Here is a 15,179-nt window from a genome sequence, read left to right on the forward strand (position 1 = left end):
AGATGAATTCATTGAAATAGAAATGCATAAATGTGCCCATAAATGTTGGAAATCTTATATTAAGACACAAAGGTGCCAAGAGAAGTTTTGTGCAGAATTCAGCCATCCTGCCATAAAAGAAAAGGTTCCCATGTGACAAAACTGCCCCACCTCCACATACACAATAAACTTGACCATGGGAATAGGGATACTGACTCCTGATGTGGCATTGGCAGCCTCTGAGCTGTCTAAGCTCCTCAGAGTTCATCATCGTCCAAGCTCATTCCTCCAAGGATTCTTGCCATCAGTAAGCTGTTCCTTGGGAGTAGGGACACTTGGTGCTGACTTAGGCTAAGAGTATATACGAGAAGTTCATTCTTGAGTGCTGACTGTGAATAGGTGTCCAGGATGTGAAGCACATGGCAAGACACTAGGCTTTACCAAAACCCCATCACGCTGATTATTCCTAAAGTCACCCTGGTCGTCTGACTCAGTGTGACCCTTTCAGGTGAGTCTTGTTATTGTGAGAAATCTTGGTCCATAATTTTTAGGAAACCCTTCTTTGACCTGTAAGACAGTCCCCCTTGTCCTGTGTCTGTTTCTAAACACAGGAACTTTCTTTGGGTCATGACTCCCCAACTTTCTCAGTATCATCCTTATCCTTTGCGGGAGCAGAATAAAAGAATGAGTGGGGACAAATCAAAGACTGAATTCTTTTACTTAGCCATAAGTATGGGAGGGTACAACATTTCTGTTTCAGTGGGTGAGGACTCCCAGCACATTGTCACAAGGAGCAGAAAAACATGTGCTCAATTGTACTGACAGCCCGTTAGGGAAAGCGTAATAGTGACACAATCACAACGGTCTTATTCCACCCACTAGAAGTATGTTTGAAAGTATACTTGAAATTTTTAATGCATTCAAATTCAGGGATTTAAAAATTTTCAAAAGCTTAGGAAGCTGATGGCTGTTTGTCTCCCTTCTGGCTCAGCCCATGCCTGGTTTTGCACTCCTCACAGGTAAGCAGGCAGTGCCTAGAAGAGAAGCAACAATAAGCAGTGAGTTGCACTGTGATCCTGCAAACTCTGGCCTTAACACATTGTCTAGATAATTTCTATGCTAGAGTTCACGAACTAGTTTTAAAACAAAATGATACTATAGCTTTTTAAAGATCTAGTTGACAGGCAACATGATGGGGGCTTCAAGGGTGAGGGTGGAGTGAGAGAGAGCTTCTGCCCACTAGTTAGCTTCCCAAATGGCAGAAACAGCTGAAACAAAGAACCCTGAGCTCCATGGGTCTCCCACTCCGGTAGCAGAGGCCCAAGCACTTGGACCATCGCTGTCCCAGGTGAGTTAGCAGGGAGCTAAATGGGATCCAGTGATATAGGATATTGATGCTGCAAGTGGCCATTTAATTTCCAGCCCACAATCCTAGCTCCTAACCTAATAGATAAAATGAATCATTTCTTGGTTTAAAATTCCCATGATTTTATCCAAAAAGAAGCCAAAAATGAAGTTGAAATAGATGGTTGTATTTGTGATAAGGGTCACACAGACACGGTTGAACATCTTAACTATTTTAAATAAAGAGCCATTGCTACCAATCGTATAAAAGACAAAAAGGGCCTGTGCTGTGTTCTAGCAAACTAATTGGCCTGCCTGCAGCACTGACATCCCATATGGGCACTGGGTTTGAGTTTAGGCTGCTGCACTTCTGATCCAGCTCCCTGCTTATGGTCTGGGTAAAGTGGCAGATGATGGCTCAAACACTTGGGCCCCTGCATCCAAATGGGAGACCTAGAAGAAGCTCCTGGCTCCTGCCTTTGGATTGGCTCAGGACTAGCCATTGTGGTCACTGGGGAGTGAACCAGCAGATGGAAGACCTCTATTGCTCTCTTCTAAAATTTGCCTTTCAAGTAAAAATAAACATATTTTTAAAGTCTCAATGTATCTAATGTGTATATCCAGGATTTAACTGTATGCCTGTGGAGTTAGACACACATACACATGTACATACACCTAATTTTTTAAATAAAAGCAAATGAACCTGGGCCTCTCCCTGAAGGAGAATCACCACATCTGAACATACTAAAGACTCTGAAAAACCCTGCAATCGGAAGCCTGTTGACATTTTGTATAATCTCAGGATGGCAGAAGCCAGTTTCTGAGCTGTTCTTCAGACTTGCACAATGCTTTGAGAACAGGAGGTGTTTCATTACATATTTATTAGGAGACGGGGGCTTCCTGCATAGTGCCCAAGACTCCACTTGGAAAAGGGCATCTCAGGTCTGAGTCTGTGCTGTACTTCTGATTCCAGCTTCCTGCTAGCGCCCTGAGAAACAAGAGGTGATGGCTCAAGAACTTGGGTATCTGCTGTTCATATGGGAAGCCTGGCCCAGCTCTTACGGATATTTGTGGAGTGAACCAGTTAGTCTCTTTGCCTTTCAAATAACAGAACAAAAATAACCGAGTTAATTTGTTAAAAAAATGAAATAGATAACTAAACATATCAAATAATTCTTGATTTAAATAGCTCAGAATCAGAGGGTTAAGAGGCTCCTTTTTCTATTTTTAAGATTTATTTTTGGGCCTGTTTGCGATGGCTTGATTGGCTAATCCTTCACTTCTAAGTGCTGGGATCCCATATGGTTGCCAGTTCCTTCCCATCCAGCTCACTGCTTGTGGCCTGGGAAAATAGACCAGGATGGCCCAAGGTTTTGGGATCTGGCACCCGCGTGGGAGACTCAGAAGAAGCTCCTGGCTCCTGGCCTTGGATTGGGTCAGATTCAACCTTTGAGACCATGTGGGAAGTGAACCAGCAGATGGAAGAGCTGTTTCTCTTTTCTGTAAATCTGCCTTTCCAATGAAAATATATATTTTTTAAGATGGGAAGATTTGCCTTTTTCATTGGAAAGGCAGATTTGTAGAGAAGAGAAAGAGACAGCAGGAACTTAATGTGAGTCTCCCATGTAGTGGCTCAGAACTCACTCCTTGGCCCATCACCTGATGCCTGCCAGAGAGCACACTAGCAGAAAGCTAGAAAGGAGAGTGAAGCTGGGATTCGAACTCAGACACTTTAACATGAGGAAGTAGGCATCGCACGTGGTGGCTTCATTGCTGCACCCAACAACGGCCCAATCTATGCACTTTAAAGGTATATTTTGTATTATAAGTGACTTTCATGCAATTTCTTGTCATTAGCTTCATTGAACTCTCCCAATTAAACAGATGACAACCAACCTGTTATGGTGTGGACCAAATCCAGCCCCACGGAGCTGATTTTCAAAGGAATGGAATTTACTCTGGCACACTCCAATGTAGGAGGCCTTACCCAGTCCAAATCCCAAGATACCAGCAACTGTAAAAGGAAGTTGAGACAGATAATTCAGAGGATCAGAATCTTCTCCACTATTCCTGTTCTAGAATTTTCCTTAGTAACACTAATAGTTTTTATGTTCAATGTGCCATGATAAATTAATGAAGTAAAACTCTGAGAAAAGAACAGGACTGGGCAGAGGACACTTTATGATGTCCTCACCTTTAAACCTACATGAAGCAGACTAAGACAGTGGAGTGAAGGTGCCATCCTGGGGGAGGCAGCCAGACTGTGGCCTGGATATCAAATGGTGGAGGAAGTTACTGGACGGAAAGGTGGGAGCTGGGTTGTGGCTAGGGGCAATTTCCAAAGCCCTGGGTAGAAAGACCCCTCCGTTTTCTTTATGGACATGGAATAGAAGGAGTTGCAGAACATCTTGCTTACAGGGTAGGGGTCAGGAGGAAGTGGTAGCAATCTTAAACCTGTTCCTTCTGCTGGGAATGAAGCTTCAGACTGTATACCACATCCAGTCTTTTGCACAAAAACAATACAGGTATATTTTCAAGTGAAAGAGAAGATCCCAAATATATAAACTTATTACTGGGAGGTCCTGGATGCATAAAAATTACCAATCTTGTATATCTTTCATAAAACACACTCTGAAAAGATTAGGGTAAAATAAAGAGGATTCCCTTAAGGATCCATTATCTGCAGGTAGGGCTACAGTGGGCCCTCTGTACCATGGGTTCCACACCCATGTATTCAATTGCCTGCAGACCAGAAATATTTTTTTAGAAATTTAGCATCTGTCCTGAGGATATACAAAGTTGCTTTCTTTCTTTTTTATTTTTTTTTCATTAGTCCATAAACTGTTTACATAGCATTTACACTGTCCTAGGTCTGGTAAGTAATCCAGATACTCGGAGAACACATGCAGTTATCCACACAGATAATGTGCCCTTTCATATAAAGGGAGCTGCGCATCTGTACATTTTGGTATCCTCGCGGGGTGGGGGGAGGTTCTGCAACAGATAACTTGCTGGTACTGAAGGATGACTGTCTCTGTCCTGCCAGGCCCTCCTAGTCCATGCTTTGAAGATGACTAAGTCTCTCCTGCTAAGTCTATCAGGGTTGAATGAATGGACAAAGGCAAAGTGGCAGGAAGCAGGGATGGTCAACACGGGCATTCTGGTTCAGCTGGATGTTCAGGTCCACAGTTGCTATCAACATTGTCTTCTTTCATAAGGAATCTGCCTTTTTTTTTTTTTGATAACTTACGTGCAACTTTAGGCAATGACCCAAATCTTGGGTTGGCTGCTAAATAACCTAAGGAGTAAGAGATAAAAACATTGTTATTTCATCCTATAAAGCTCAAATTTATGTAGAAAACTTCAAATCGTGAGATGAAAAATCCTTTAAATGTATATATTCTTCATCTGAATGGATGGCCTTCGAATAGTTTAATGCAGTTCTTCATTGAATGTAACTCAAATAGCTACTTTTGGCAGATTTCAAATATCAGCTTTAAGGTATAGAAAAGGAAACTGAAAAGACAATGGAAGACTGATTTACAGATATCACACAAAGGTGGGGCTAACAACTGAGTTCAAAGAAACTAGTCACCATCAAGTAGTACAGCTCAAGAAATTTCAACCGAAAAGACTGAGGGTATATACATCACGATTTTAAAATGAAAACATTACAACTGGGTTAGGTAGACTAATGACCTACTAAAGATGTACACACTACTTTTAGGGGAAACCTGAATAGGTTATATTACATTAAAAAGGGAATAAGATAAAAAATAAGGGGCAGGTGCAGTGTTAAGTTGCACCATTTTGGGTGTTCACATTCCATATTGGAGGGTTTGATTCAAGTCTTGGTTTCTCAGTATCTGATCCAACGCTCTGCTAATGTGAACCTGGAAGGCAGCAGATGATGGCTCAAGTGCATAAGAGACCCAGATGGACTTCCAGGCTTCTGACTCCGGCCTGGCTCAGCTCTGGTTTGCTGCATGCATTTGGGGAGTGAGTCAGAGAATACAAAATCTCTCTATTTTTTGGCCTGCCATTCAAATAAAATGAAAATAACAATGATAGAGAATGAGTTTGAATTCGCTGCTCAGATAATTGAAATAGCTCCCAGGTAGGTTCCTGAATATGGAAGAAGGGGTTGGAGACAGAACCAGAGAGATGGCAGTGTGGGAAGTAACTGGTTCAATGCTCCTGACTGTGAATCTAGGGGAGGGGGTTCCCAGCCAAAGTAAGTGTGTAGTCTGGAAGCTAGATAGGGTAAGGGAGCCAAATTATTAGGAGAAGGAGCAGAGTTGGGGTGACACCTGGAGTTGGCTTCAGGGAGATCCACAGCAGGCTTTTGGGCCCAAGAACTGTTAAGCTAATATATTCATGTTGTTTAAAGCCACTATGCTGTGCTAATCTGTTACATTCATATAGAGCTCTGACTTACCCAACCCTTGCACAGATATAAGTAATACTAAACTGAGTAATTTAATAATTCCTGTAAATGTCTTAGTTATGCATTTTTTTCTGTGTCTGAAATGTCTGAAAGAGGCTTGTTATTGACTGATAAATTGATTTGTATAAGGAAACTGTCTTTAAATTGCACAAATTCATAGTAAGCACATACTCTTTAGGAACAAAGACTAATATTGATGGGGACGGATTGTTCTAGATAAACTCGCGTGTAGTTGCTGAGATCTCACAGAGACCTAGGACGGCTTTTCTCGTGTTCTAGGGCACAAACATTCCTCTTTAATCCTACTCATCAAGCAGTGCTCAGTGAAGGGCTCTAAAAGGGGCTTAAATTTGCTCAGCTTCCTTCTTTCCTGGGGACTAAGCAATGCCAGGGAGGGGGGTGAGGGGTGTGTTCTTTGGCCAGTGGCGACAAAGAAAGAGAACGAAGAAGGAAGAACCAAAGGAGAGGTGAGCTCTAGGCGGCAGGAGAGGTCTGCGTAGGGAGATGTGCTGACCGTGCCCAGTGGTATCATGCCTCAGTCATTATCTCACCCTTTTTGATTGCATTTGGCCCCACCGAGATCACTCAGGCTAGTCTCCCTATTTTTCAAGCCAGCTGGTTATTGCATCTTTGACTCAAAAGTTCCTTTTGCCAGGTAACCTGATATATCCACTCATTCCAGCAATTTGGAGGTGGAGACACAGACTGAATGTAAACGCAAGCCTGCAGAAACAAAGTCTTCACCAAAAAAAAAAAAAAAAATCAGTGTCAAATGCCCATAAGGTGCCAGGAGACTCACAAACGACCAGGCTCTCTGAAGTGAAATGACAACACAGAACAAATCTTACCTTGGTGGACGAGTCCCTGAGTGACAAGCATGCTTACAAGAGAAAAAGGCAGAGCTGTAAAACAAAAATGCCTTTCAATGTTAGTAGCAGAAAACTTAAATGTCATCTAGAAGTCAGGGAGAATTACTCTGAACTTTTTGCCTTATTTCGTTAGCAGTAAGTGTGTATTTAAATTTTTTTTTTTTTTACTAATAACAATTAACTGCTACATGGGGAGTTTTCTTGAGATCTGCTTCTGTCATTCATTCATGCACAGCATTAATAAGATCTAAACCTGATTTCCATGCTGGTCAAACCCCTGGCATCCACATGGCCTGAATCCACACATGCACTAACACTGCTATACACAACATAGGTGTCATAATGTAAGTACACATAGCTGTTGAATTTGGGAACTGCCTTTGGCTGTTTATTTTGTCAATCCTACATAAGCATTACAAAGTAGTATAATGTACTCCTGAGTTCCCTTCATCTACATTCACTACTTGTGACTCTTTTTCAAACCGTTACTCTCTATTTAGCTATCTCCATTTTTTCTTTGGAGTCATTGGAAACTTGCATAAGTGATTCTTCACCATTAAATGTTTCAGTAGGTATTTTAAGAACTAGAACATTACTCTACATAATCAGAATACTATTAGCATATTTAAGATGTAAATATTCATATTCAAGAATTTTATTAATATGCAATCTGCACTCAAATCTCCTCAGTGGGCCCAAAGATCTTCATAGCTGTGCTTTTCCAATCCAAAAAAACACAAAGATCATGTCCTTTATTCCCTGTTCTAACTAGGAAAATTCCTTGCCCCTCTTTTAAATCTTTCATGATCTTTTTGTCTTATATTTGGATATCTGCCTAAAGGTCTCTCAGGGGTTTCCTGCCAGCAGACCCCTGCAACCACTAAGGGAGTGAGATGACAGTGTTTAGCAGCCGCATGAACCACCGGAGACAGTCTGATTGAGCATGTCCATTTATTGTAATCCAAGAATAAACTTATATAGACTAACAAAGGGGAAGGTGGTGGGAAGGAGGGGGCATCTCCCGACAGTCCTCCCACCCAACAACAGCAATGAAATTGGCTAGAAGGCACATTCATCTCTCTAGATCCTCCAATTATGTCACAACTCACGTTCAACATTCATGACTGGTAGGTAGGCTGTGGGTCACATACAGCAGGCAGGCTAGCAGGTAGGCTGTGGGTCACGTACACCATGTGTGCCAAACCTGCTTATCAAGGAAGTCCCAGCACAGCTTGCCCAAGGACAAAGGAGAGAGACTGGGGTGCAGCCCACCATTCTCACCTGTTTGACCAGTGAACAGGCCAGGTTGAGGTCTTGGTTGGCTGAAACTCTAGTCAGGGGCTCCCCCAGGGATGCAGTGTGCTGTGAGCCTATGACCTCCTACATAGGCAAAGCAGGCAGCGATCCAGGGGTGATTTCCCACAAAGATCCAAATGAAGATTTTAAGATGACTACACTCATGTTAAACATGTACAGTATTATGATTTTTAAATTTACAAATGTCAAGAAAATTTCTAGTTCTGTCAAAATGTGTCTGATGACTTCATTCAAAATATTGGATAACTAAGAATATTGATAAACACCTAGTTCTTCCTAGCAACCAAGACAAATCAAATAGCTGTTGATTGTTCCACTCATAGGCACCTACCTGATAAGTGTTCATCTACCAGGGCCCAATTAAATATTTACTCACAGGTTGCCAAGGAGTGCAACCAGTAATCACAGTAATGCATGTAGATATCAGCTTTTAAAGAGTATTACTTCCAAAATGACTCTGAATTTGAGTGCTTTATGAAATCAAAATGAATATTTCTATTATAAGTGATTCATGAGCAGCATTGAAAAACATTGGGTCTTTATCTTAGACTCTATTTTCTAATGATGAATCATTAATTCTTTAAATTGGAAGGGATTTAATGCATAGTCTGAACGCATACCCTTGTCCTTGGAAAGGTAGGCCCAGTGGGAGGAAGTAATTCAGCAGAAAAGGCAATTGCAGAGACAGGATATGAGAATTAATGGGATGCTGCCATGTTTCACACTTAACACACATGTACATATTTTTCATGAATATAAATTAAGCATTTTTATTTAGTTTTTCCACTTTGTATTATGACTATCATTTTATAATACAGTTCCTTAGGCCTTTTTTTTTTAATCACTGGGACATTGTGCAGGAGATAATGCGATGAAGTCTCACATGAGCCTGACATTATTCTCAGCTCTACGAAGTTTAGTCCAGTGGAATTTAAGAAGTTCCATTTTTTGATAGTCAAAAGATTCTAAATAATAGTCTTTCTGTCCATTTTCTTGGTCTTGTGAAGCAAAAGTATGTATTACTTTTTACTAAATGAAGTGCATGAAGTGCTCCTTAATCAGATATTATTTCTGCTCCACCCCTTCCCCCCAAAAAAGGTCTCAACATAGATTTATAGACTCTCAACATTCTGGAATATCAACGATGTCAGGAATTATGCAAAGTCCCTGCTGAGAAACAAATCTTCACCCCAGTCCTAATAGGATTTTGCTGCAACAGATTAGAGTTTACTAAGATCAAGAGGAGATACAGTTACCTCTCTTCCAGAAACTTTCCTCTTGACATTCTCGGATGATCTTTGCGATCTCTCCTTTGTGGATGTGCAATTTTGATTTTGGGCAAAACAGCATACTCTGTAAGGAAAGTTGCAGGGTGAATGCACCAGGCTTCTTGGGAAGCACTTGCTTTGTTTTCTCTGTGGGTGAACACAGAGGTCTCTTTGCCTGTTACACAGCATGGGCGCCACACTAGGGTACCTGGGCAGTTGAAGAGTCAGTGAGTGAGTGAGTCAGTAAGAGGAACCTGGGGAGCAACAGTGTGGTCAAGCTGCTACAGCCAACACCACATGGTCTGTCCTGCAATGTGCCATGCCTAAAATGCTACTCATTTCCTTGACCCACCTGATCCTGAGACCCAGCCCAGGGGCCAGAATTATGGCACAAGGGATTAAGGTAATAGCTTGCAATATGGTATCCCATTATTAAACTATCAGTTGGAGTCCCAGCTGCTATGCTTTTGATCCAGCTTCCTGTTAACGCACCTGGGAGAGCAGTGGAAGATGGTCAAAGTAGTTGTGTCCCTGCATACACATGAGACCTGGATATAGTTTCTGGCTTTTGACTTTGTCCTGGACCAGCCCTGGCGTTGTGGGCATTTGGAAGTGGACCAGTATATGGAAGACCTCTGTGAAAAATCAGAGAGAGAGAGAGATCTTCCATCTGCTGGTTCACCTCCTAAATGGTCACATCAGTTGGAGCTGAGATAATCCAAAGCCAGGATCCAGGAGCTTCCTCTAGGTCTCCCATTTGGGTACAGAGGCCCAAATACTTGAGTCCTCATCCTCTGCTCTCCCAGGCCATAAGCAGGGAGCTGGATCAGAAGTGGGGCATCTGGGACATGAACTGGTGCCCATATGGGATGATGGCACATAGGGAGGGCAAAGGATGATTAGCCTGTAGCACCACTGTACAGCCCATGTTTTTAACTTTAACAACAACAACAACAACAAAAAGATTCCTCATTGTTAAAAAATCATTCTCATATTCCTTTGTTTGGGAATAATTGAGATTATCAGGTGTTTCCCAGGGCTTTAATGCTTTTTCATTGAGGTGCAGCCCTCAGGTTTTTCAATTGTACATTGCCTCTGTTCTCTTAGACTGTACAGACATTGATGTGCATGCTGGTCATCATTTCTTGAGCACCCTCACATGGGCCATGCACCGTGCCAACCATTTGCCATGCATGACATCATATTACCAGGGTAGAGCATTCCTGCAGTGCCCAGGAATTCAGAACACAAGCAACCTCTCTCTTTTCTCTACAACTGCCCATGGCCCTGGCTCAGGAAGTAGTGAGCAGGTGAATCCCAACAACAGGGGAAGTGACTGTTCTTGCTCTCCACTCACCTCCATTCCTCAGCACAGCCACACCTTGGCAAGCATCCTCCTTATGCCCAGCATAATACAGAAGGGCCTGACTTAAAATGGTTCAACCTAGGACTTTCAAACTTTATGAATGTGCCAAGTGCGTATGCATGCAGTGGTCACTGCTCCTGAGATCCTGAACTACAGTCCGGGCCAGGCTGGTGAGATGCAGTGCTATGATCTTTGGAGAGGCTGCACGGCTGCAGCTCCCACTCAGCTATGTGATTCTGGGAGGAGGCAGCTAAGACTGTGCAGTGTGCTATGTAGCTAAGCCATGGTGTCAGGAGCAGAGGGTGTAGTCGGCGCATTCTCAATTCTCATGAGCAGTTCCACTTCAGATGTGCTTCTTAGGACACGGCCCCATTGTAAATTCAGGAATATCTGTCCTTGCTCCTGGCTGTGACTGCAGCAGCAAAAGGGGACACCTCCCCCAGATCGACCCATGTGTACACCCCCCGGCTACCACAGCTGCAGTGAGTCCCAAAGCTCTCCTGATGAAAGGAGCTCGGCCGGCCTTCTAGGCAGCCATCAATGATGCATGACTCTCTGTTTCCCCGAGGCCACTTGGGTGTCCACGTTCTTCTCCTGTGACTTATCATGTGTCTGTCTGCCTCTCTAAACTCTGCTCTTAAAACAGCATCTCTTCCATGATAAATAATGTTTAGCCGGAAAAGCTGACCTCACAGAACACGAACTCCATTTATTTACCCACCAAATAGTTTTTCTTGTCTTCACTGTGCATTCCCAAAACAAAAACATCCATTCCTAACAAGGAGAAAGGACACTCGGGCAAATACTCAGGTTCTCAACCTGAAAGCTATTCTGTACTTAAGGATTTGTACAGCCCGAAGAGCATCTGTCAGCAGCAAATGTGGGGTATGAGTCCTCTTCCAAACACAGGAGTAAAAATGAGCAAAACGGATCATTTGTTGGAGTCGGCTGAGAGTATTGTCTGCTACAGTAAATTACTTCGGTCACTGACAGCCTCTGTAAGGGTTAGTTAAGCAGGAATGAGTCAAGAAAGGCTTTTAGATAAAATTTTAAAAAGTTGCTTTTCAAGGCAACTAAAAACCCACTTTTCTTCCTCATTCCATTTTTCTCTGAACCCACTGGACAGAAGGTCAGAGGACTGGACAGGGATGCCCCTGAACAAAAGTTCTGCACGATTTTTCAAACTGCAGCTCCTCCCCTGTCCCCAAATTAAAAACGTACCTTCTTGTTCAGTGGTGGCCAACCAGGGCTTTTCTCCTGGCTTTCCTGAGTGGACACGGAGGCCATGACGACTGGGTCCTGGCTGCTCTTCCAGCTCAGTGTTCCCTTGGTACACTGCTTCACTCAATGTCTGGGGAAAATAGAAGGAAATCACTGTATTATGATTGAATGTTTATATCAAGTTTAAAATCACTCTTAGCATCAGCTGCATTTATTTTTACTAGTCTCTGCCTGAGATCGGGTATAAATTCAGTGTCTAATGTTCCTGCCTTGATTTTACCCACATGTGTTAACTCACCGATGGGAACAGACCAAAGTGAGTGCAGATGAAATGTCACACTGAACATGTGCAATATTGTCTACCTATAAACTATCCTTTAAGGAAGTCTCACCTCCATTCCTCAGCACAGCTGTGCCTTGGCAAGCATCCTCCTTATGCCTGGCGTAGTAGAAGGTGACTTCAAAAAGTTCATGGAAAATGGAACTAAACGTTTGTTTTGGTGCAAAAAATTTTTGAAATCCTCACAATTTTCTCATACTGTACATTTTCCATGAACTTCACATTTTTAATTAAAAAGTTTTTATTAAAGATTTATTTATTTTTACTGGAAAGTTAGATTTCTGAGAGAAAGATCTTCTGTCTGCTGGGTCATTCCTCAAATAGCCACAATGGCAGGAGCTGAGCCAGTCCAAAGCCATGAGTCAGGAGCTCCTTCTGGGTCTCCTATGCAGGTGCAGGCTCCCAAGGCTTTGCGCCATCCTCCACTACTTTCCCAGGCCACAGGCAGGGAGCTGGATGGGAAGTGGAGCAGCCAAGACATGAACTGGCACCCTTATGGCCACTTACTGGGACAAAATTAGACACTGAGTCATCATGCCATGTTCCATGAGCTTTTTCTTCAAAAGAAAACATTTTTTTTGAGGGGCAAAGAGGGAGAATGAAAGAGTCTACTTCTAGCACTTGATTTTATCCCCCAATGTCTAAGACATCCAGAGCTGGGCCAAGACTGAAGCCAGGAATTGGGAACTCCATCTAGGTTTTCTATGATGGGGCAAGAATCCAACTCATCGAGTTATCGCTGCTGCCACCCATGAAGTGCAGGAACAGGCAGCTGATGCCAGAAGCCAGAACTGGGTTTGGAACCCAGACACTTCAATATAGGACGTGGACTTCTTCACTGTGTTCTAAGCACCAGTCCAAATGCCTGCCTGTCCTTGAACTCTCTGGAGACTCCTTTGGTCCTGACTGAATATCTACTGTGTACCAGACCTCAGGATACAAAGAAGGGTAAGACAAAAATCACTGTTGAAGGAGGAGCAGTCTAAACGGGAAGACAGCTAAGTCAACAGTGAGCCAACACAAAAAGGACTACAAAGGTACATACAGGGGCTAAGGAAGGAGAGGAAGAAAGGTCCATCCAGTCAAGACACCAAAGAGATGAAGATGCACGCTTTCAGGGGAATCTGTAGAGGGTGGACAGGTACCATGGCCAAGAGGGTTGACATGGAAGACAATGCAATAGCAGGAACAAGCAGTTACAGAGAACTGGATCACGACTCTGGGGCGAAGGACAGAGTTGATAAATTTGGGTTTGGAAAGCATTGATTTGGGTGTGTATGGAAACAGTGAAATTAGTAGTGACTTAGGCTTTCAGGAGAGCTGAAATTGGGAGCTGCCCCCATAGAGATGAGAGTGAAAGCCAGGTACCTGAGCACATCAGTCCAAAAGAGTACTGCAGAATGTGAACACTGAGCCCAAAGGAGTTTCAATGGGAAGGGGCGAGGGGGGACAGGGCAAAGGGAGCAGTGGGAGAAGGACTGATGCAGAGGTAAGGGAGGCTGAGGAGGAGGTGAATCATCAACAATGTCACAGGCCTCTGAAAGTGGACTCTGGATTTGGCAGAGTTGGACAGAGTCCAAGTGGACCATGAACCTGGACTCTCCCCTCCAACTCCCGCTGCATTCCTTCACTGCTCTTCCCCACTGTATTCTCCACAAAGGGAGCATCTTCTTACACAGAGCCTATTCTTACGGTAACGATCACCACCCCCACACACACTTGCACCTGTTTCACCTGCAGGTGTCTAATGTGCAGGAGCAGCACTAAGCTCCACCGTGTTCAGTCTTGAGATTTCTGCTGAAACATGGGCTCTACTGCCTGCTAGTCCTGTATCTCCAGGCAAGCGACTTCATGGGCTGTGCCTCAGCTTTTTCACCTGTTAAGTTGAAGCAGTGGGCACAACCATGCTGAATGACTGTTGCAAGGATGAGCAAGGAGACCCCCCAAAGCTCAGGGCCACAGGTAACGTGTGGGGGTAGTGAGGGGCAGCTGTCAGGGGCCTGATTTCCCGGGTATCCCCCCAGCAGGCCTTTGTTGACCTACAGGTGCTGCTGACCCAAGAATAAAAACAAGATTAATTTTGCTTAGGCAGGCAAATCGGAAGGCAACGACACTCCAACTCTCCCGCTTTCGTGACTAGGTCCCTTTGCACCCCAGAAATCCCCGGTCCACTCCAGGCCAGCCAAGGGCAGCTCTTAACTTCCATAAGTGGGTCTGGTCGGCTTCCTGCTTGGCGCAGGAAGTAGACAGAGACACTGATAACGGGCACTGGGCAGAGGCGACAGGCACACTGTAAGGGGCCACTGCACCTTCTGACCACGGAAAATCTGCCAAACTTCGTCCCCAACTCCCCCACTCCCCAGTACAATCTCAAACCTCCCACCTGCGCCGGGGACCGCCCGGGTCAATCCCGTGAGAGCCGGAGTCAGGCCACAAGGGCAAGAAGGGCCAAGCCCCTGGCTGCCGCCTCCATCACCATGGATCTGGAAAGGAAGGCGAGCAGAGGAGGCCATCTCCACTCTCCATCCCTTCCACCTCACTGCCGCCGCCTCCCGCCATCACCTCCGAGGCTACATCCCCGGCGCCGGCTCTGCGGCCTTGGCCCGCACTCTCCCCGCTTGGCTGCCCCTCAGCGCCCCGCGAAGCCCCAGGACCCGGGTGCGCACGACCCGGCCCCCACCTGCCTTCCCAAGCGCGTCGCCTCGCAGCCTTCCTCCAGGACGGCGCGGTCACCGCCTCGCTGAAGGCAGCGCGCAAGTGCATTCCCTCCCCCACGGCAGGCCCCTCGTTGATTGGTGGCTGAGACAAGCCCTTGCTAGAACCGCCCCCTGATCCCGCGGCCTCGTCCTGACACGCCCGGTTTGTCTGGCACGCTAAGCTCTTCCACCCTACACCACTCCACCCTTGACCTCCCTCCTTGGGCCGGGCTCTTACTTCCGCTCACCTGTAGCCCGCATCCCTGCCCTGTGGGGTGAGTGTTAGCTGTCTCACTGTTTGGGTTGGCTCCCACAGGGCCAGCTAGCTCCCT

The 15,179-nt window shown here is 44.8% G+C and overlaps 1 protein-coding gene across 2 annotated transcripts; it reads right to left on the reverse strand.

Annotated features, from left to right (window-relative positions):
- Positions 1–686: 686 nt before the first annotated feature.
- On the reverse strand, positions 687–14,940 carry OCIAD2 (OCIA domain containing 2). Of its 2 annotated transcripts, XM_040965918.1 has the most exons (7): positions 14,832–14,940; positions 11,812–11,941; positions 9,213–9,309; positions 6,619–6,672; positions 4,574–4,621; positions 3,220–3,337; positions 687–1,013 (listed from the first exon to the last, which is right to left on the reverse strand). In XM_040965918.1, exons 2-7 carry the CDS (start codon positions 11,875–11,877, stop codon positions 932–934), a joined length of 465 nt encoding a protein of 154 aa, XP_040821852.1. In that variant the 5' UTR covers positions 11,878–11,941; positions 14,832–14,940; the 3' UTR covers positions 687–931. The 2 variants fall into 2 exon arrangements, with proteins under 2 accessions (XP_040821852.1, XP_040821853.1); XM_040965919.1 differs by lacking the exon at positions 3,220–3,337.
- Positions 14,941–15,179: the final 239 nt, after the last annotated feature.

Source organism: Ochotona curzoniae, unplaced genomic scaffold, assembly GCF_017591425.1.
Source record: "Ochotona curzoniae isolate NIBS_2020 unplaced genomic scaffold, NIBS_Ocur_1.0 scaffold_4505, whole genome shotgun sequence".
NCBI lineage: Eukaryota > Metazoa > Chordata > Mammalia > Lagomorpha > Ochotonidae > Ochotona > Ochotona curzoniae.

What these genes read in the sequence shown, in the direction of transcription:
- OCIAD2 (XM_040965918.1), bottom strand. Translation starts at nt 11,877, where the DNA reads ATGGCCTCCGTGTCCACTCAGGAAAGCCAGGAGAAAAGCCCTGGTTGG. An exon ending in TCAGGGACTCGTCCACCAAG is followed by an intron (nt 4,622 to 6,618) that starts GTAAGATTTGTT and finishes CTTACTCCTTAG; the next exon opens with GTTATTTAGCAGCCAACCCA. An exon ending in GTCATTGCCTAAAGTTGCAC is followed by an intron (nt 3,338 to 4,573) that starts GTAAGTTATCAA and finishes TTCCTTTTACAG; the next exon opens with TTGCTGGTATCTTGGGATTT.